The sequence below is a fragment of the Cynocephalus volans genome, chromosome X (genome assembly GCF_027409185.1).
Source record: "Cynocephalus volans isolate mCynVol1 chromosome X, mCynVol1.pri, whole genome shotgun sequence".
Classification (NCBI taxonomy): domain Eukaryota; kingdom Metazoa; phylum Chordata; class Mammalia; order Dermoptera; family Cynocephalidae; genus Cynocephalus; species Cynocephalus volans.
Window position 1 is genome coordinate 117,883,748 of NC_084478.1, and position 22,210 is coordinate 117,905,957.

Below are 22,210 nucleotides of genomic sequence, written 5' to 3' on the forward strand. Positions count from 1 at the left end.
ACTGACTGCCCTATTCCAGGGAGAATACCCCCATAGCTGACTTCAGTCTGACCCAAACTTAATTAAGCCCACTTTAAAAATTATAGTACAAATATTAGGAAGTTGTCTTGAAAAGACGCTGATTTTTTTTTTTCTATATCATTGCCAGGTCTCTGAAGTACCTAACCAGTGAACCCCAGGATTAATCTGAGGGATTTAGGGTTAGAAACAGAAGTCAACATAGTATGCTTGTATTTCCCAAAGTGAGTTAAAAACAACCACCAGCACCCTGTTACCATGAGATGCTCCATAAAAATAGATCTTTGTGGTCAAATAGATTTGGAAAATGTGGACTAGCAAAGCCCCTCTCTTGAAGTTTTACAATGCACATTAATACAAGGGTACATCAAAAAGTTCACAGAAAAATAGAATTAAAAGATACAAATCTTTCCATGAGCTTTTTTTATTTTTATTATTTTTATTTTTATTTTTTTTAAAGACAATTGGTAAGGGGATCTTAACCCTTGACTTGGTGTTGTCAGCACCACGCTCTCCCAAGTGAGCAAACCAGCCATCCCTATATAGGGATCCAAACCCATGGCCTTGGTGTTATCAGCACCACACTCTCCCAAGTGAACCACAGGCCAGCCCCTCCATGAACTTTCTGAAGTACCCTTGTATTAAAGGGTCTGAAAATTTCCACAATAAATTTATCTGCCTAGCTTTGTTTAACCTAGTGTCACAAACATATCTGACCAAGGAGCTCTTTTAAGAAGCATCAATTAGCATCTCAAGGACACTTTGGGAAACTGAGGAAAAGGGGGGGAGAGCTTGAAGTTCTGAGCACAGCTGCAGGCAAGAAAGACTTTAGGTCAAAAGGCACAATTAGGACTTAATTCCATAGAGTGTCCTCTATGTCCAGGGAGCTGTTCTGGGTGTTGTAGGGTCATGTGGAGATAAGCAGGAGATAGTTCTTGCACCCAAGGTGCTTATGGTCAAGGATGTTCCAGGCCATTCCTCAGTCCCTCCTAGACTCCCACCTTCACCCCAGCTCTCCCAGCTGGCCCACACATCTGTTGAGCCCTGACAAAAACAAATACAGCCACACAGCAATCAGTGATGTTATATAACTTTAGTCTTTTTCAGTAAAGGTGGTTTCTTAAATGTGTAATGAAAGGTTGATTTAATTTTGATACTGGGTAAGAGTTTACTATGAAGAAATTCCCATGGGGCTGGCCCGTGGCTCACTCGGGAGAGTGTGGTGCTGATAACACCAAGGCCATGGGTTTGGATCCCATGTAGGGATGGCTGGTTAGCTCACTGGGTGAGTGTGGTGCTGACAACACCAAGCCAAGGGTTAAGATCCCCTTACCTGTCATCTTTAAAAAAAAAAAAAAAAAAAAAAAAAAATTCCCAGATCAGAAGAAACTATTTGTCAGGCCATGTGTCTCAAATTTTGGTTCAGAAGTATGGTTCCCATAACTATGCAAGTCATCTTTTCTTCACTACCTTCCTCCTGGAAATACACCTTCATGTTTCTTACCGTCTCTCCTGTAGCCTCTGGTGCTGTTGATGGAGTGGCCTGAAGCCACCAACTTTGCCTGCCTGATTGCCGGGTACTGCCGCCTCCTTCTGGATTCCAGGAAGATGGTCTTCTCCAGGCCTACCAGCCAGCCTCTTCCACCTCCAATGATCAAGGCAGGTAGGGCTCAGCCTCGGTTTTTGGTGTACCGGAGGCCCTTAGACCCTGGAGACATGGAGGGAGGAGCTCTGCCCCCTTAGTGCTCACCCCATGTCACCAGGGCCTGATGACAGTAGCTGGTGCTGTCGCATGCATCCTGCTTAGCACACCCCAGTAGGAAAGACAGCTGGCCTTCATGTGTGCCTGTTCCACAAAGGATGCCTTTGACAGCACATTATGGTTGAGTCAGTGAATGAACGTAAGATAAAAATAGCAAGCAAGTAATAAATAGTGCCAATTATAGAATTGCATTGGCTCTAAGGCAAAGCTTTAGAGGTACAGAGATCTAGGGGAGATTCATGGGTGTTCTGGCTTAGCTGAAGTAGGGTTGAAAATGAAGATAAAACCTTTATTTTTGTTCAACATAGTTGGGATTGACAGAGCTGCCTGAAATAAGAGCTCATGGAAGGCTGGGGTGGAGAAAGACTATGTGCAAGCCCAGAAGATGGTGTGGAGATAGGAGGAGACAATCACAAAGAACAAGTTCAATTGCAGCCCCCAAACAGAAGGCTTCCCAGTTAGGCAGTTCAGTGCAGCCACCTGGAGCTGTCCTGGTGATGGCACAAACAGAGGCCTTGGGAAAGATCAGCCCAGTCTAGGCACTGCTGCCCAGAACCCAAACGGGAAGAGAAGGAGGTGACTCAAAGAGCAGGTATCCCACATATTAGACCTAAGGCTCATGTGTATGCAGGAAGTGCTCCCCCCACCCCAGCACCCAAACATCAGGGGCGAAGTTGAGACTTTCACCTGGTGGTTGCCCTCCTCACATGCTGGACACCCTTGATACATTTGCCCCTGCTGCTTGCCAATTGCTTCTCTCTTCAAGGCTGTCTGGGTTTTCGGAGTGGTCATATCTGGTCTAGATGAAGGTATGTGAGAGTAGAAACACACTCCTGATGAGTGACCCAGCACTCTGAGGGCTGTGTACTTCCCCCACATCCTCTCACCTCACTGTCTCTTCATCACGAACAAGCCCATCGCGGACAGCATGAGAAGCCCAAGTTTATATCTCAGAATGTTGCCCACAGGAATGAAGACAGTCCACCAGAGGCTGTTTAGTTTGTTATAATCCCATTTGTTTATTTTCCTTTTGTTGCCTGTACTTTTGGGGTCTTATTCATAAAGCCTTTGCCCAGTCCTACTTTCTGAAGTGTTTCCCCTATCTTTTCTTTCAGGAGTTTTATAGTTTCAGGTCTTATATTTAAGTCTTTAATCCATTTTGCGTTGATTTTGGTATATGGTGAAAGGTGCAGGTATAGTTGCATTCTTCTACATATGGATGTCCAGTTTTCCCAGCACCACTTATTGAAGAGGCTGTCTTTTTCCCAACGTATGGTCTTGGTGCCTGTGTTTACTGCAGCTCTATTTATAATAGACAAGAGTTGGAACCAACCTAAATATTCATCAATGAACGACTGGATAAGGAAAATATGGTATATATACACCATGGATTACTACTCAGCCATAAAAAAGAATGAAATTCTGCCATTCACAGCAACATGTATGAACTTAGAGAAAATTATGTTAAGTGAAATAAGCCAGGCACAGAAAAAGAAATACCACGTGTCCTCGCTCATAAGTTGGAGCTGGAAAAAAAATAAAAGAAAGAAAGACACAACAAGCACAATAATTCGTTGAACTTTCAAAAGAAGAGAACAGAACTGAGGCAACCAGAGGTGGGGGAGGGGGAGGGAAGGGGGGTTAGCAAGAAATTGGTAAAGGGCCACAAAAAATGACTACATTGTGTAATGTTGAATATATTAACTATCCTGATTTGAGCATCACATATTGCACACAGGTATGGATAGTCAACTCTTTACCCCATAGATATGTATAACCAATTGTATTTCTTTCTTTCTTTCTTTTTTTTTTTTGAAAAAGATGACCAGTAAGGGGATCTTAACCCTTGACTTGGTATCGTCAGCATTGTGCTCACCCAGTGAGCTAACTGGCCATCCCTACATGGGATCCAAACCCGTGGCCTTGGTGTTATCAGCACCACACTCTCCTGAGTGAGCCATGGGCCGGCCCCAATTATATTTCAATTATTAAAAAAAAAAAAAACAAAGACAGTCCACCAAATACAGATTTGGGAAAGGATAGGTGGCCCCAAGGCATAGGCATATATGAAGAAGCTCCACACAGAAAAGCAAAGGAACTGGCTTGGATTAGGAAGAAACCAGGGAGGCGAGTTGTTGCTCATCTCCAGGTGAACAACTCTGAAGAGGCAGCTTTAGTCCATTTCCATTGCTTATAATAGAAATACCTGAAACTGGGTAATTTATAAAGAAATGAAATTTATTACTTACAGTTTTGGAGGCTGGGAAGTCTAAAGTCCAGGGAACACATCTTTTGAGGGCCTTGTTCTTGGTGGTAGCTCTAAAGTGAGGCAGGGTACCTATCACATGGCAAGAATGGCAGGAGCAAGAGAGAGAGAACTTTTTACATGGTCTCCTTTTAAAGCCCTCAGAACCACGCCCCTGACCACCATTACATTATCAGCATATTAATCCATTCATTAGGGCATGGCCATCACAATCTAATCACCTTTTTGAGGCCCCACCTTTCAATTACCATAATAGGATTTCCCACCCTCTTGTGGAGTGTGGATTTCCCACTGTCACAGTGGGGATTAGGTTTCTAATACATTAAACTTCAGCGGGACACAATTTAATCCATAGTAGGCGGCCATACTAGCAAACCTACAGATGGTCAAATGATGGAAAAGCCAGCATTAGCATTAAAAGTGTCACCTGTGGTCCTCCTCGCTCTCATCACATCCATGTAAAATATACCTTGTACGGAGGGAAAAGGGAAGGCAGAAGGAAGAACCTGGAGCCCAGCCCAGGACCAAATGAGGCAGTGGGGGTTGTTTGGGGGATCCACTTTCAGAAGGCACTAGGGGTGGCTCTGTAGTCTCACTCTGCCTGACAAGGGGTTTCTGTCATCCCATCAGCACCCTAGCTAATGATGGTCCCAAGTATTCCCCTTGCTCTGGGGATAATGGCAACAAGTGAAAGACACAGGCTTCCTGTGTCCCTGCCTCAATGCACACATTCCACATTCCTTCCCTGTTGCTTTTCCAAAGGCAAATCTGTTTCATTGGATTCTCTTGGGGCTAGGCATGGCTTTAGAACCCCCTCCCTGATTCTTGAGATCCCCTGTGGGCCTGCACAGTGACAGGGGCTCAGGCCACCTCTGGCACAGGGCCTCTGTGTCCATGCAAGAGCCAGAGGGACCGCTGTGGTGTCTCCGCTGTTGTAGTGCTTCTCCTTCTGGAAGTGGAAATAGCCCAGGGGCAGAGGCAAAACAATGCCTTTGCCTTTCCTGCCACATCTCTTCTGGCCAGAAAGATGAGAACTTGAGCTTGACATTGCCTCCCCAGGGGCTTGATTCAGTGCTTGCGCCCAGTTTCTTGGGCTTTTGGACCATTAGATGTGGGGTTGATGACCGAGTGCTCTTGATGGGTGGGTTGAGTTGAGCCTCATGGCCCTGCCTTGGTTCACTGAGCTCTCACCACACCATCAAAGCTCCACATCTTACCTCATGGCCCCTAGGAAGGGCACTGCTGAGGAGACCTCAACTCAGGTTACAGTGAAGGGATTATCAGTTCCTGATCTTGTAGACTTTTAGGACCAAGGTCCAAAGTTGAGATCAGTTTCCTCCATCAGCCCTCACTTTCACCCCAGAACAGAAGCCCCAGTACTGACTGTTGTTCTTTAGCAAAGTTCTTTGGGAAGCAGGCACCCTCCCAACTTCATCTGGGCTTTTCCCTCAGGGGCCAAAGCCTGAACCCATTCAGGGCCTGGTGTCTGGAAAAGGAGGAAGAGGTCTGGCCAGCTCTATATACTTGTCCCACAGCAGCTGCTGGTTGCCAACTGGCCCAAGTCAGTGCTCAGCCTACTGGACCTAGAGGAGGCTGCTAAACCAGCAGCTGGGAAAGAGAAAGCATCACCTCACTTCCCTTTAAGTCCCAGAAATAAAGGAGAATGGGGGAGTAGCAGGGAAGGGATTCCCTCTTGGGCTTTACCAGTAGCTTCACCGAGTTAGGTACAGTTGACACTTGAACTACATGGGTTTGAACTGCGTGAGTTCACTTATATGCTGATTTTTTTTCAATAAATGCAGTCATCCCTCCTTATCCATTGGTTGCACATCTGTGGATTTAACTGAGGATGTAAAATACAGTATTCACAGGGTGCAGAACCTGCTTATAAACAGGGCCACCTACTTAAGTACTTAACTGCTTAAATTACTTAACTACTTAAGTAATGCAACCGGGGAAAAAGTTATACGTGGATTTTCAGCTGCATGAGGAGTCAGAGCCCTGAATCCCCATGTTGCTCAAGGATCAACTGCATTTCACTGACTTATTCAATAAATATTTCTCAAGTACTCACTAAGTACCAGGCACTTGGGGATACAGCCGTGAAGAACACACGTGGGCCTTATGGTCCTTGCCCTGACATAGCTTACAATCTAGTGGGAGAACACAGAAGCATGATTTGAGGGATAGTGCCAATACAGTAAGTACCTTTGCATTTGTATAGGGGAAATTCAACAGACACAACAGAGCAGTACCGGGTTTGAGTGCCCAGAGAGGCTCTGAGTTTAGAGAAAGACTCAGGCAAATGCCAATTCTCTGTCTGTACTGAGGTGGTGGGAAATCCAAAGGGAGCTGCCATCTCCATGCAGCCCTGAGCTCCCTGTATCCTGGGGGAAATCAGGAAAATAAGGCTTTGGAGACCCCAGTTGGGGCCTCAGTTAGAGGAACTCACTCTATCTTCTACCATGGTTAGAAAACAGTTTGGCCTGGTGAATTAAATGTTCTGGTTAATGGCTACTATATATCCCATGCATGGCTTACCAATTTTCATGTAGTTAAAACCCAGCAACATGCACAGAATACTAAAATTAGAGTGAACATAATAGACTTTTTTTGATGATTCAGAAAGAAAATGTTCTTGCAAGGCCTCTAGGTCGTCATTATGACCGGTGATCACTGGACTGTAGGATATAGCACAGCCAAGTACTAGAATGCTGGTTGAGTCAATGTCACCCTGACATATTTATATGTATATATAAATAAACTGCATATATTATTTACCATAACTCCAGTTGGATCACCATCTTATTCTTTGCAAGCATTTTTTCTAAAGTCAATCCTCTGAGTAGCTGAATACAGAGGTATACACTAGGGCATAAGCCTCAGGAAAAGCAGATGAGCAATTTACAACAGATTTGCAATCTGGGAGGCATACTGTCCCAGTCATCAGCCAGCACACCTGGCTTTACTGGCATTTCTAACCTTCTGCCTGGAGGAGATTTGGGCTTTTCCAGACATATTTTCTCCTCTGATCTGGAAGTAACAGTACCACCTGGTGGGCTGGGCATCACCTGGCCTTCACAGTCTAGTGTTGGGAGATGTTTCCATCTTTCAGGGAGGGAAGTCACTGTTAGAACTCCAGCCCTTGCCTGAGAGGAGTCACCACCACCTTATTGGACATACCCCTGGGAGCCACCTCTGATGGCAGCCTATTGCTCAGCTGTCTTTAACTATAGTTAGTTAGCACCTGGTGCATCCCTAGGGCCTGCGGACAATGCCCTGGGATAGACATCATGAACTGACAGTTCGTACTCCTGGCTAAGTGCCCCGCCTAGAGCACTTCTCCCCTAAGTCTCAGAGGCCTGGATGGAGGGTCATTAAATACTATTCCCCCAGCTGGTCCAGAGTTCCCTAGATACAGTAAGGCCTGAACCGAACCCACTCCATGTAATTACATTGAATCTATATTTAGAGAGGCAACATGTCTATGGAGAACCATAAGAGCTTGGGATCTGAAGTCAGAGAGACTTGGGTTCCAGTCCCTGCTGTGCCATATCTTAGCTGTGTGATCATAAGTAAGTTTCATAAACTGAGTTTTGGTTTCCTCATCTGCAAAATGAGGATAATACTACTATCTGCCTCATGAGGAATTTGACAGGATTATGTGAGATAAACCACACATAAAGTCCTTTCACTGTACAGAGCACTTTTTTTTTTGCTTTGCTCTTTTTGGGGTGGGGGGACACAGTTTTAGCTGGCTGGTACAGGGATCAAACCCTGGACCTCCATGTTATCAGCACCATGCTCTAACCAAATGAGCGTAACTGGCCAGCCCTTTTTGCTCTTTTAATAAGGATGAAGAGTTCAACATGTGCCCAGCTCTGTGCTTTTTAAAAAATAAACAGATTTATTTAGATATAATTTCCAAGTGCACAACTCAAAGATTTAAAAAATATATTTAGTATATTCACAGGTTGTACAATTATCACCTCAATTTAATTTTAGAACATTTTTGCCCCTCCTAAAACAAACTCTGTACCCATTAGCAGTCACTCCCCATTTTCCCCCCAATCCCCACCCTAAGTAACCAGTGATTGATCTACTTTCTGTCTCTATAGCTTTGCCTATTCTGAACATTTCATATAAATGGAATCATATAATATATGATTTGTGGCTTGCTTTTTTTTACTCAGCATAATGTTTTCAAGGTTCATCCATGTTGTAGTATGTATCAGTACTTCATTCCTTTTTACTGATGATAATATTCCATTGTATGGATATACCACATTTCTTTATCCATTCATCCGTTGATACACATTTGGGTTATTTTTATCTTTTGGCTATTATAAATAATGATGTTATAAACATTCATGTACAGGTTTTTGTGGGAACATATTTTAATTGCTCTTTGGTATATACCTTGGAGTGCAATAGCTGATCAAATGGTAGTTTTATGTTTAACTTTTAGAGGAATTAGCACACTTTTCCAAAGTGATCACACCATTTTACATTCCCATCAACATGTTGGAGGGTTACAACTTCACCATATCCTTGCCAACAGTCTATTGCCCATCATTTTAGTTACATCCAGCCTAGTGGGTGTGAAGTGATATCTTATTGTGGTTTTTATTTGCAGTTCCCTGATGATGATGATGTTGAATGTCTTTTCATGTGCTTTTTAGCCATTTGTATATCTTCTTGGGTGAAATATCTATTCAAATAATTTGTCCATTTTTAAATTGGGCTATTTGACCATAAATGCGAGAATTTCTGGACTCTCAATTCCATTGCAGTAATCTATATTTCTGTCCTTATGCCAATACTATACTGTCTTAATTACTATTCCTTTGTAGTAAGTTTTGAAATCAGGAAGTGTGAATCCTCTTTGTTCTTTTTCAAGACTGTTGGTTATTCTGGGTCCCTTGTGATTCTATGTGAATTTCTGAATTAACTGGTCACTTTCTACGAAGTCAGCTGGGATTCTGATAGGGACTGTATTGAATCTGCAGATCTATTTGGGAAGTATTGCCATCTTAACAATATTAAATCTTTCTATCCATTAACATAGAATATATTTCCATTGATTTAAATCTTAATTTCTTTCACAAATGTTTTATAGTTGTTAGTGTACAAGTCTTTCTCTTCTTTTATTAAATTTATACCTAAGTATTTTATTCTCGATGCTATTGTAAATGGATTCATTTCCTAATTTTATTTTCAGATTGTTCATTACTAGGGTATAAACATATAGTTTATTTTTGTATATTGAACTTGTATACTGGAAGCTTGCTGTGCTTGTTTATTAGCTCTAATAGTTTATCTGCGAATGCTTTGGGATTTTCTGTATACAAGATCATGTCATCTGAAAACAGATATAGTTTTACTTCATCCTTTCCAATCTAGATGCCTTATATTTCATTTAATTTCCTATTTACCCTGGCTAGAACTTTCAGTACAGTGTTGAATAGAAATGGTGAGAACAGACATCCTGGACTTTTTTCTGATTTTAAAGGGAAAGTTTTTAGTGTACAAGTCTTGCTCTTCTTTTGTTAAATTTATACCTATGTATTTTATTACTGATGCTACTGTAAATAGAATTGTTTCCTAATTTTATTTTCAGATTGTTCACTACTAGTACTTAAAAAATACAGTTATGATTCAAGTATGATGTTAGCTGTGAGTTTTTTATAGTTAACCTTCATCATGTTGAGGAAGTTCCCCTTTATTTCTAATTTGTTGACTGTTTTTTCATGAAAGGGTGCTGGATTTTATCAAAAGTTTTTCTGCATCTATTACGATGATCATGCAGTTTTTGTCCTCTAGTTTATTAACATGGTGTATTACATTAATTGGTTGTTGGATGTTAAACCAACCTTGCATTACTGTAATAAATCCCATTTGGTCATGGTACATTATTCTTTTAATAAGTTGCTGGATTCTGTTTGCTGGTATTTTGTTGAGGACCTTTGTGTCTATACTCATTAGAGCTATTGGTTTGTAGTTTTCTTGTGATGTCTTTGTCTGGTTTTGGTATCAAGGTAATACTGACCTCATAGAATGAGTTAAATATTCTCTCCTCTTCTATTTTTTGGAAGAATTTAAGTGTTTGGTAGAATTCACCAGTGAAGCCATCTGGGCCTGGGCTTTTGATTGCAGGGGGGGTAGGACTTTTAATTATTAACTCAATTTCTTTTTCTTTTATTGCATATTCAGATATTCTATCTTCTTGAATCAGTTTTGATAGGTTGTATATTTCTAAGAATTTGTCAGTGTTATCTTGGTCATCTAATTTGTTGGCATAAACTTATTCATCATATTCCCTTATAACTGGTTCCATACCTGTAGAGTCAGTAGTGATGGTGCCCTCTTTCATTCTTGATTTTAGTAAATTGAGTCTTCTCTCAGTTTTGTTTAGTCTGTTTAAAGATTTGTCAATTTTATTGATTTTTTTAAAGAACCAACTTTTAGTTTCATTGATTTTCTGTAATTTTTGAAATCCTCTATACTTTACTGTTTCTTTCCTTTTGCTTGCTTTGGATTTAGTTCACTGTTCTTTTTCTGGTTTCTTGAGGTGGAAGGTTAGGTTACTCATGTGAAATCTTTCTTCATTTTTAGTGTAGGCATTTACAGCTATAAATTTTCCCTCTAGAAACTACTTTTTAGCTAGATCCCATTAGTTTTGGTTTGTTGTATCTTCATTTTCATTCATCGCAAAGTATTTTCTAATTCCTCTGTGATTTCTTCTTTGACCCATTGATTATTTAAGAATATTTTGTTTAATTTACACATATTTGTGAATTTCCCAAATTCCTTTCTGTTATCAACTCCTAATTTAATTTCATTGTGCTCAGAAAGCATATTTTGTATGATTTTATTCCTTTTAAATTTTTGAGGGTTATTTTATGGCCTAACGTATGGTCTGTCCTAGGTAACATTTCATGTGCACTTAAGAAGAATGTATATTCTGCTACTATTATGTAGTGTTCTATAGATTTCTGTTATGTCTAGTTGGTTTATAGTATTGTTTAGGTCCTCTATTTCCTTGTTGATCTTCTGCTTACCTTTTTTTATCCATTATTGGAAGTGAGGTATTGAAGTCTCCAACTATTGTTGTTGAATCGTGTATTTCTCCCTTCAATTCAGTCATTTTTTGCTTCATGTAGTTTGGTGCTCTGTTGTTAGGTGCCAGTTCTGTGCTTTTGTCATAACCATAAGCTCTAGTGAAAGGCAACATTGACATATTGACCCTGTCAAGATGGAGTTTGAAAAGAATTTTGAAGTCTTGTTCTCTAGCATGTTGATCACCATGATGAGTTATAGATAATGGTTAAAAACATGGGATTTTCCATTGCTTCTATGTCTGGGGGGAAAAAACCAACAACAACATGGATTTTGAAGTACCTCAGAGCTGGGCTCAAATCCAGATTACGATTTATGACCCTTGTGATCTTGAGTGAGTCACATGACCATCTGGGTCAGTTTTTTCCTCTATAAAATGGGGATGATGATAATACTTAACCTCACTGGGTTGTTATGAAGATTAAATGAGATAAACTTATTCATCATATTCCCTTGTTTTCTAATTTTATTTCCAGATTGTTCACTACTAGTACATAAAAAATACAGTTATGAATCAAGTATGATGTTAGCTGTGATGATGTTACTCTGCATAATGTCAGGCCATTTGTCTGTCTGCTGATAGAGTGAGTTGGCATTGTCTGAGTATATTCTCATCAATAACATGGGGAGGGGGTCCCAAAACAGAGTGAGAGAGAGAAGCCATTCAGAGATAAAGCATTTGCTGTGGATAATTCTCAGATGCACACACTTACCATCATTAAGAGTTGTTGATGAGAGCATTTTGCCAATGTATGTGTAGCAGGCAGGGCTGGCCCCCCTGCATGAATACATAAAAGTAATGAGATTTTAAGAATTGTAAGAATGATTCCCCCATCCTCCTACCAGATATGCACACCCCAGCATATCTCCCATACACTTTACATCTTCAGATGCCCTAAATTCTACTAGTAGAGTGTTTTTCTTTTAGGGACCCTCCATGGACAGTCCTCTTCGAAATGCAAACTCTTAGGCATTGTATGTAGCCTGTTTAACACTTTCTCACTAAAGCATTAGTAACTTGTCAGATTTATTTCCTTCTGCTAGAAGAGATCCAAGATAACACAAGAGCAACAGAGCACTGGTGGTTGGAAATGCTTTGAAAGGGATGAGGACAGGGGCAGGAACAGTTCCATGGGGGACATAAAACAAATCTCCCTCTTTAAGTATGTTTACAGCTGACTCTAACACCAGGTGTATACATGTAAGAGTCCAGCTATGCCCAGATACCAAGGTGTTCACCCCCACCCCCACCTCACCTTATGAATTTTCCTATTTCAGAGGTGATGGGGCTATTAGCAGCTCAGGCTATTGGATTCTACTCATTCTACTTTCAGTGTCAGCAGTGACTTGGCCACTCCCCTAATCTCTAGCAGCCAGATAATGCTTTCTCTTGGTACCTGCCACTCAATTATGCTGCAGATACCTGAGCCAGAGATGCCAAGGGAGCTCAGCCACAGACCTTAGCACCGGGGCTCATCTGTTGCTTCTCTTTCTGGGTTTAGATTACATGCACAGCGCCCACCGCCCTGTCACTGGGGGCCACCTGGGGAAAAAGGAGAGTAGTTATGTGGGCAGCGTGGGCACCAGCCCCAGGAAGTCAAGCCGCTGCACGCCCCCGCCTGCCGACTCTGAGCTTGTCAGCTTCTGCTACCTCCACATGCGGGAACAAAGGAAGGAGCAGGAAAGCCGGACGGATGTCAATGAGAACCTAATCTTCTTTGAGGAGACCAGGCCTCGGACCAAGTCTGACCCCACGTCCAAAAGTTCTGGCCAAGGTTACGATGTGGTCCCCGATGACTTTGATGCAGCCAGCCTAGACCATGAGCCTTGTGCCAGCAGGGCCCGTTCCTACACCTTAGACAATTCCCTTGGGGCTGAAGCCCTGAATTTCTACTGTGACTCTTGCAAAGCCAAACTCCAGGAGCAGTTGGGACCTCGCAAAAGTGGGAGGCCTGGCTCCTCTCGTGACAATATGGTAGACTTGATGTCCCTCCCACCACCTGGGAGCGAGGAGGAGGAGGAGGAGGAAGATGAGACAACTTCTCTGTTGCCTGCCATCGCTGCTCCACCCCCTGGTTTCCGAGACAACAGCTCTGATGAGGATGACCCCAAGCGCCGGGCCGTCCAGAGCCAGGAGCAAGGACGCCACCTGCGTGGGCTCCTGTACGATGAGATTCCAGTGACACTGATTGACAGTGTGCAGACCCGGACAGTCCGAGATCATGCCCAGGAGCTAGATGATGCCCTGGTGTCCACTCTGCAAGCTCTGGAAGCCCTGGCTGCTTCAGAGGATGGACCACATCCCCAACCCCCACAGACTGCAGGTAATAAATAGCCTGTTCCTCCTCTCCCTTATCTCCCCTTCCTTCTCCTGGCCAGGAAGGGCCAGCAGGTAACATTGCTTCTTCCCAAACAGATGTCAAAGTTACCGTGGTGTGTCAGGGAAGTGGATGGGCCAGAGGAAGCTCAGATAGGGTCAGAGAGCAATGTGCCATGGCAGGTATCAGCTGCTCAGCTCTACCTAGAGCTCTGACTCTCACCATTCCATCTCTTTGGAAATGTCCTGCAGATGGATCCCAGGGATTGGGGATATGAAAGCTACGGAGCCAGGCCAGAATGGAGGAAAAGAGAAAAGTTGTGAGAGATATAGAAGACAGACAAAGAACGTCCAGCATGCACATGATTGGAAGAAAAACAAAACAACCAACTAACCACCTAGTGACCTGGAATCTGGGGAGCCAAGAGCCATCACTGCTCAGGCTGAGGTCTTTATCCTGCCTAAGAGCAAGGGCTCTGAATCCCAGTTTCTTCACTCACTGTCTGTGTGACCTTTGGCAAAGCACTCACTCTCTTTGAGCCTCAGTTTGTCATCTTAAATGGGTTTGATAACAGTAGTTGTATCACATAGGGTTGTGTATATCTATAAATGAGATCATTCGTGCAAAGCACTTAAGTACTGCCTAAGTAAGGATTCAGTAAGTGTTAGCTATTGTCATTAATTAGTAGTTAGTAGGAGAACCATACAACATGCATGCTTTTCCCTGTTATAGACACATGTACATCCATCTTATAGTCATACGTGTCAGACATGTACCCATAGTCACACATAAGTACCTCCACACACAGACACCTTTAAAAAAAGAAGAGGCAGAGCTGGCCTGGCGCTCACTCGGGAGAGTGCGGCACTGGGAGCACCGAGGCCGCGGGTTCGGATCCTATATAGGGATGGCTGGTTAGCTCACTGGCTCAGCATGGTGCAGACCACACCATGCTAAGGGTTGCTACCAGTCAAAAAAAAAAGAAAAGGTAAATGATACAGCAACAGAAAAGGAATAGGGAGGAGTAAGGCATATATGAAAACACATGAGGCAGGGATAAGTATGGACAGAGAGGGCAAAGGGATTGGGGTCAGAGGTAGTCTGCCTTTTCTGTAGGTGAGGTCACCCTTGGCATTGGACAGCCCCCACATGTCTGGCCCCCGGGGCCAACATTACTCTTTGCTCAGAGTTTGGAGCTCCAAGTGATAGCTGCTCCCGGGATTGAGGCTGTGTGGCTACCAGAGAGAGGACACGCTCAGTTAAATGGCCTCAGCTGCAAGGACTGGAGGCAGGCCTGGCCAGATGAGGAGGGATAGAGAGGGACCACTCTTTGCCAGCACTCTTCAGGACAATTAAAAATCTCCTAGCTGTTGAATCTAAAAATAGTGTTGATTAGCATGTTGCTTTGCATGTGATTTGCATGTTAATTTGCTATCAAACTGCCCAGATCTTCTCTTCGCCTCTTTTGTTTCTCTTTTGGACTTCCGCCTTTCATACCACTTCTCATGGCTTGCGCCTCTTTGTCCCCTCCCCTCCACTCCTCCCGCTCTCAGCCCTGCACTCCCCCCAAGCCTGACTGCTTTTTCCCAGCTTGAAATATCTCTGGCTGAACTTGGCATCCATGAACTTGCTCTATATGTATAGTTGGAAAACAGCTTGACCTCAGTAAGTGTAACGAGCCCTACCCCTGTTCTCCCAGGTCTGATTGTGCTGGCCACAATCACTCCAGAATCATCGCTGGACTCGGGCCATGAAACCAACTCTTCAGAGCTCACGGACATGTCGGAGATGATGTCAGCCATGAAGCAGCACCAGAACACCACCTACTTCCTGGCCCAGCACCTCAACAAGGATAGCCTCCTTGCCCGCAAGGACCTGCCCTTCCGGATCCAGAGCTGTGCAGCCCAGGCCGTTCTCACGGCCCCTTACTCTCTTGGGCGCCCGGATCCCAACTCATCCCTCCAGCCAGCTGTCACAGGCCAGAGTCCTGGCCCCCCTGTTGCTCGGAGGAAGCTGCCCCCGTCAGAGGCCCAGGCACAGGGAGAGCGAATGTACTCCCTGGCAGTACACCCTGCACTGTCCCCACAGCTTAGTGAGCATAAGAATTTGAGCCTGCTGTCCCCAGTTCCTGAGGATAAAGGGCCTGGCCACACTAGAGCAGGCCTAGAGATGTCACTGAGGGCAGCCACACCATCCCTCAGTGAAGAGCAGGTCTCTGAGCTGAGGGAGAACCTGCCCAAGGAGGTCAGGTTGAGCCCCAAGCTTATCCTGGACCCAAAGGGCAGTGTGACCCCAGCCATCATCTCAGCTGCCCTCCAGCAGGTGGTTCACAGTAAGAGCCTAGCCACACCTGGGGGGGCCTTGGGGAACCTCCCCAGCAGGGGAGACAGAAGGCTGGAAGCCAGTGTGGGGAGGCCAGAAGTTAGCATGGTGAGCAGTAGTGCCAATAAGAATCTGAAGTTTAAAACAAGCCCTGGTGCTCCAGAGGCCTCACGGAATTCCCAACAGCAGCTGGGTCCAGAGGTCTCTTCCAGCCCCAGAGCACCCACAGGCAGCCGAGCTGACAGCCTGCACCTCTCCCCAAAAGAGGACAGGATGCCTGTTCAAAGTTTCCCTCCCAAAAGCTACGTATTGCGAGCAAGTCGAGAGTCAGTGGGCAAGCAAGCTACTGGGGAAGTGGCTGGCAAGGGCGGGCCAGAGGGTTCTAAGCCTACCCTGCACAAGCAGACGACTGTATCTAGCCAGGGGGAGAAGGGGCAGCTGGAGAGCACACCCAAAAGCAGCAAGCTCGAGGAGACCAGCCTGGTCCCCCGGGCTGGCTACCCCATGGCTCTGCAGAGCCCCAGCTGCCAGCCGCGAAGCCACAGCCCCAGCTGCCAGCCCCGAGGCCAGAGCCCCAGCTGCCAACCTCGGGGCCAGAGCCCACTGAGGCCTCAGGCTACTAGCCGGCAGGTGAGCACCATGCCCTCCAGGAAGCTTGAAACCACCCTGGATGGAACCCACTCAGCCTCAGAAGTTCCCACAAAGCCCAAGTCATCTAGAGGTCCTTTCCGGCTACGCAATTTATTCTCTGCCACCTTCCCAACCCGCCAGAAGAAGGAGACAGATGAACGGCAAGCCCAGCTGCGAAAGGTAAAGCAGTATGAGCTGGAGTTTCTCGAGGAACTTCTAAAGCCACCAAGCCAGGGGGAGCTGCCAGGCACTGAGTACCTGCAACCCCCAGCACCTGGCCGCTGCAGCTGCCAGCTACGAAGCAGCCCCGTGCAGCAGGGGCCTGGCATGTCCCGGGAGCAGAGGCGCAGCTGCGACTGCAAGCGCATCTGCCGGGGGGGCCGGCCACAGGCCGCCCAGACGCCAGTGCCCAGCCTCCGGGGGAGGGAGAGGGACGGGGTCCCCCCTACCCAGAGGCAGCCAGAGGCTGGCCCAGGCTTGAGCCTCAGCAGCCCCATCAATGTCCAGCGCATCCGTTCCACCAGCCTGGAATCCCGAGAGTGCCGATCGGACCCTGAGAGTGGTGTTTCGTGCCTGACCACATGTGCCTCGGGGGGCGAGTGTCTGGGAGCTCCCAACTACAGGAAACTGATGCGCCGCTACAGTATCAGTGAGCTGGACCAGGGTGACAGGGCCTCGCTGACCTCAGACGTCTACCCACACCCACCCCTGGGCATGCTGCCCAGGGAGGCCAAGGAGGTAGAGGCGGGCCTCCCCCTAGGCTTGGGTCCCAAAAGCAAGTCTCTGGAGTCACCAACCCTGGGAGACCCCTCATATGTCCAGGTTGCCCCTGAGACCAAAGTCCCCAGACAGATGGCCGTGTTCTCACTGCCAGAGGAGGTGTACCGGAAGCCTGCCGAGCTGGACGAGGAAAGCGAGAGCAGCAAGTGCTGCTCCATCCGCTACTGCTTCTACTACCGCAAGTGTGACATGGCAGATGATGCCAGTGATGGCAAGGACGAGCTCTCTTACTCCATCCCCATGAAGATTCTGCCTGGCATGAAGTTGGATGAGCAGGTGGTTCCTGTGGTGAGCAGGACCCTGCAGGTGCTGGATGCCGCCACCTGCAGCAGCAGCAGTCCTGAGGCCTCCCGCACCCAGGAGATTGACCTTCGGGTGTCCACCTTTGAGGGGAGTCTGGCCAAGATCAATGCCCTGCGGGCCCATGCCTATGTCCTCCCTGATGGCTTCCTGGCTGCCCGGCTGGACACCAACGAGCTGCTGACAGTCCTGCGGCAGTGTGTGGCTAGCCCTGAGGCCCGCGCCCCTAAGCCCTATGTCTCTCAGATCTCTGAGTACAAGCTCGAGCTAGCTCTCAAGTTCAAGGAGCTCCGGGCCTCCTGCCGCCGTGTTGCCAACGTGGACAAGAGCCCGACTCACATGCTAGCAGCCATCACGGGCAGCTTCCAGGTGCTGAGCAGCCTCATTGAGACCTTCGTGCGTCTGGTGTTCATCGTGCGTTCCGAGGCTCAGCGCCAAGAGTTGCTGGCTAAGGTGGAAGAGGTGGTGAGGAACTACACCTTTCTGCTGCGTGCAGCTGAGGAGTCCACAGCTCGGAATCTTAACCAGCAGCAGCAGGCGGCAGCAGCTACAGAGGCAGCCACGGGGCACCCACCAGGCTCCCCAACTTCAGCGACTGTTATGAGCACATTCACCCACTCCTTAAAAACCCTTATTAAGTAAGGCATCTGCCCAGGCCCGTCCCCCTTCCCCAATCACAGCCCCAGGTTTGAGCATTGTGGTTCTTGCATCTTGTGGTAAGTGTGTGTGTCTGCTGGGCCAGTCAGGGTCCAAGAGCCCATCAGTCCCCAGGGAGTGAAAACTCCCTTGACTGAGGCTCTCTCTTAAGGGCTGCAGGCCTAGCTGCCGCCCTGGGTGTCCTCATCCCTTCTCTGGCCTCTGGGTGTCACTGTGAGGGCAAAGGCCCCTCGTCACTATGCCCACCGCAGAGCTGTATTTTATCTTTTCTCCAGGGCTGAGAGGTGACATCAAGGCTCACTTCCTGCCCTGTGTTGGGCACTAGGGGATCTGGGGCCCGAAGCAGGCAGACCCCGGGCCTCAAGTTCCTCCTAGCATCTGCTCCCCTACAAGGAGGAGTGGCAGTAGCAGCAGGCCACAGCACTGAGCCAAGGGGAGAGTGCACTCTGTCCAGATGTGCCCGCCCACCCTGGGCTCACACCCACCCGGCAGGAGCCACCCCGAGAGCCTGTGCCTGGGTGGAGTGTCTGCAGGCATCAGCCGCACCAGGCTGTTGTGGCCGGCCCAACAGGCTGGCAGCCTTGGGAGCCCTCACCCCCAGGTCCAGTAGCTCCACACCAGCCATCCCCAAAGTGCCCTGACCCTCACTGATGGGCAGGGCAAGTCAGTCCACTAGTGAGCAAGCATCTGGGATCACCCCACTCGTTCTGGGTAAGGTACCTGGTGAAAACGTCTGCCCTGGGGAGACCCAGCACAGGCCCCGGAGCCCGCCCAGCCCAGCCCAGCACAGGGGCTGTTGCTGTAGGCGTGCGGCTCCTCTTTCAACATCTCTCTAACCAGACAGACTGTCTTTAGGAGTTTGACTTAGCTATGGATTGGGGTGGGGGGTGGGGGGAGGGGGGCAGGGGGGAGGGGAAAGGGGGTGTTGATGACTATATCATAAACTTCTGGAAGCTAGTGTGATATGTTAATTCTGAGTATATGCTTTTGGCTGTGTATTGACCCTGTGGATTTGTCTCTCTAAGAAAAGAAGCTGAGCGCCTTACCCGGTGCGGTCCTGCACCTCTCTTTCCCTTGTCAGAGCCATCTGGAAGGGAATTCACACTGTTTAGCATCCTCCTCGACACACATCTCCTATTGCTGCCACCACCACTGCTGCTGCCACCGCCACTGCCGCCGCCGCCGCCGCCACCACCACCCGCCCCTCCTCCCCAATCTCCTGGGAGTGAAGACACGGAGTCCCTACCAATTGCCCCACTGTAGGGAACAAAGAAAGCCAATGTTTTTTCTGTATAGATTGCTTCTTGTCCACCTCTCCATATCCCCATATCCTACCCCCTTGTGCCCTGCGTCTGCCTCTCTTTCACCATTATGTGAGAGGCCCATGTGAAATCTCCCATTCTTATGTGAGTTTTATAAGGATGTACACTGTGCTTACCCCCTGCCCGTCCTTGGTAACCCCTAATGCAATAAAGTCCCCCTGAGTGGTGAGTCCTCCCAGCAAGGAGGAGGGGAGCTCCTTCTGCCGAAGCCAGCCCCCCCTTCCTTGCCTTTCCTCCCACAGGACCGAGTTGTTTAATGGGCTGGAGATGAAGCCAATGGGGACCCATTTTCCCCATGACCACTGCCAGCTGAAGTGCTGGCATGGTCTTCCTCTCCCCCCAACTTCTTGATCCTGCGCCTTGGCCACTCAGACCCCGCCTGTGTCATTCCACCACCATCCTTTGCCTCTCCCTCAGCCTCACGGAGAGGGAACATTTTCTAATGTCTGTATATAGTATATATAATACATAAAATATATAAATTATATATATATATACTAACTTATGTCTTGTTTTTCAAACAAGAATGATTAAATCTATTCATCTTACTATCCCAATTAGTCTTTGCAGTGCCTCTTTGTGGGTGTCCTTGTGTCCTTGAGTTGTTGGTTGCTGGCAGCCCTTTGAGTGCTCCTCCTGGGCCTCCACCCCCATGTACCTGGGCCCTGATGGGTGTTGAGAGCTAAGCACCCTGCTCCTCTCTCTTCCCCAGCACTCAGGGCATCCCCATTGCTCCTCTTAGAAGCCTCCTGTTTCTCATGGAACTTGAATATTGTCTACACTTTCTCTTGACCATGTGGCCTCTGGCTCACCTGGCCACCATGGCTGTGACCTCAGAGCTAAAGGGAGGGAGCAGAAACCAGATGGCCTGGGAGTTAGGAGGCAGGGCTCTGGGCCAGCCCTCAGGTTGGGATTGAGAATTGGGGCCCCTCCCTCTGAAACGTGCCCAATCACCTCAAAGTGTCGCCTGACTGCCTCATAGTTTAGGTGACTGTATTAGTCTGTTTCTGTTGTTTAAAACAAAATACCTGAAACTAGGTAATTTGTAAAGAAACAATATTTATTTATTATAGTTTTGGAGGCTGGGAAGTCCGAAGTCCAGGGAACATATCTGGTGAGGGCCTTGTTCTTAGTGGTGGCTCTACAGTGACTCAGGGTATCTCATGGTGAAATGGCTGAGCAACAGAGAAGTATGCTTCTCACTAGCTCTCCTCTTAAAGCCATCAGAAACATGCTCATTCCTCCATGAGTGTATCAGTCCATTCTCAAGGGCACAGTCCTCAAAATCTAATCGCCTCTTCAAAGGCACCACCTTAATTACCAAAATTGGATTTCTTACTCTCTTAACATTCTTACAATCAGGATTAAACTTGAAGAGTTTTGGTTTGGGGGGGACATTCAGTCTACAGCAGTGAGCGAATCCCTTGCAATGGCCTCTGGCAATTTATTGGAGGGGGTGAGGAGTTGTTTCTATAGGAATAGAAACATCAGGACCCTAAGCAGGGCCAACCTCTGGCTTTTCAGAGTTAACTAATGGTAAATTATTTTATTTTTCCTGCTCTCTTATTTCCTTCTGGTAATCACAGATCCCCACTAGCTTATGAGGTGCCTTTGTACAAATTAGAAAAAGGTTCTCCCTGTTACACTCATCCCCATGGTGAATTAGAAACAAACCCACCCTCTCGATGAGGATTGCCTTGTGGGCACATAGCTTGGGGTAACTTCACCCTGTCCAGTCCCACTTGCTTTGTTGGCTGGGAAAACAAACTACACTATCATGTACAGTGACCCTGGTTAGTCACTTTCTCCCAAAGATGACCACTGACTCTTTTTTTTTTTCCTGTCTACAGAGGTCGTGGCTAAAGAGGTTTGGAAGCAAAATATCAAGGAGGAACCAGAGGTGGCACGCTCAGGCTGGGCTGCTCTGCATGTTCCCCAGCACCAAACCAGAGCTCTGGTGGCAGACGTTTTCTGGGTGCTGCCTGCCAGGGACACTGTCCCACAGCACCAAGGTTGGGATTCAGTGGAAATCAATGCCAGTGTAAAGTAAAGCCTGCTACCACTCAGAATGAGCCAACTGGACAGTCCGAACACTTGGGCCCCCTGTGGCCCTGCACTAACTACACGGGTAGCTCCTTGAGGTCAGAAAGCATTCTGATTCGGTTCTATACCCTGGGTTCCCACACACACAGTACCTGGCACATAGTAGGTCTTCCAATAAATACTTATTGAGTGAATGAGTGTTGAATGAGATGATTGTCATGAGAGAGCCCTCCCGATCTTCTGCACCATGTGAAAATGTTACCAAACCCAAGTCCGGCTGCCTGCCCAGTAAAAATTCCTGGCTTGGCTTGCCAAAATCTGTTACAGAATGCAGGGCATTCAGCTCCTGGCTGAGGCTTGCCAAAATCTTGTTACTGATCCCAAGTCCAGCTGTCTGCCCCCGAACAAAAAAAGTCAAATAGTGGTGAAAATGGAAATCAGCTTTTATTCAGAAATACCGTTGATCTGAGGAGAGATGTTATACTAACCTATCTCTCTGGTAAACCTGAAGGAGAATGGCCAGCATAAAATCATCTCAAAGATCAGATTTACTGGTTTTTTAAACAAGGGATTGAGGGAATGGAATGTGGGAAGTGGAAAGCAGGATGGAGGGGGACTTAAGCTTAAGGCTGCAAATTCTAGCCAAGGCTGCTTCTGACTTCTGTTCTCATCC

At 46.8% G+C, this 22,210-nt stretch overlaps 1 protein-coding gene across 1 annotated transcript in view; it reads left to right on the forward strand.

The window, feature by feature from the left end:
- FRMPD3 (FERM and PDZ domain containing 3) overlaps positions 1 to 18,157 on the forward strand; it is a 61,910-nt gene extending 43,753 nt beyond the window's left edge. The window contains exons 14-16 of the mRNA XM_063084437.1: positions 1,537 to 1,681; positions 12,668 to 13,489; positions 15,183 to 18,157. Coding sequence (XP_062940507.1) covers positions 1,537 to 1,681; positions 12,668 to 13,489; positions 15,183 to 18,157 — 3,942 coding nt within the window. The remainder of the gene's footprint in view (positions 1 to 1,536; positions 1,682 to 12,667; positions 13,490 to 15,182) is intronic.
- The last annotated feature ends 4,053 nt before the right edge of the window (positions 18,158 to 22,210 follow it).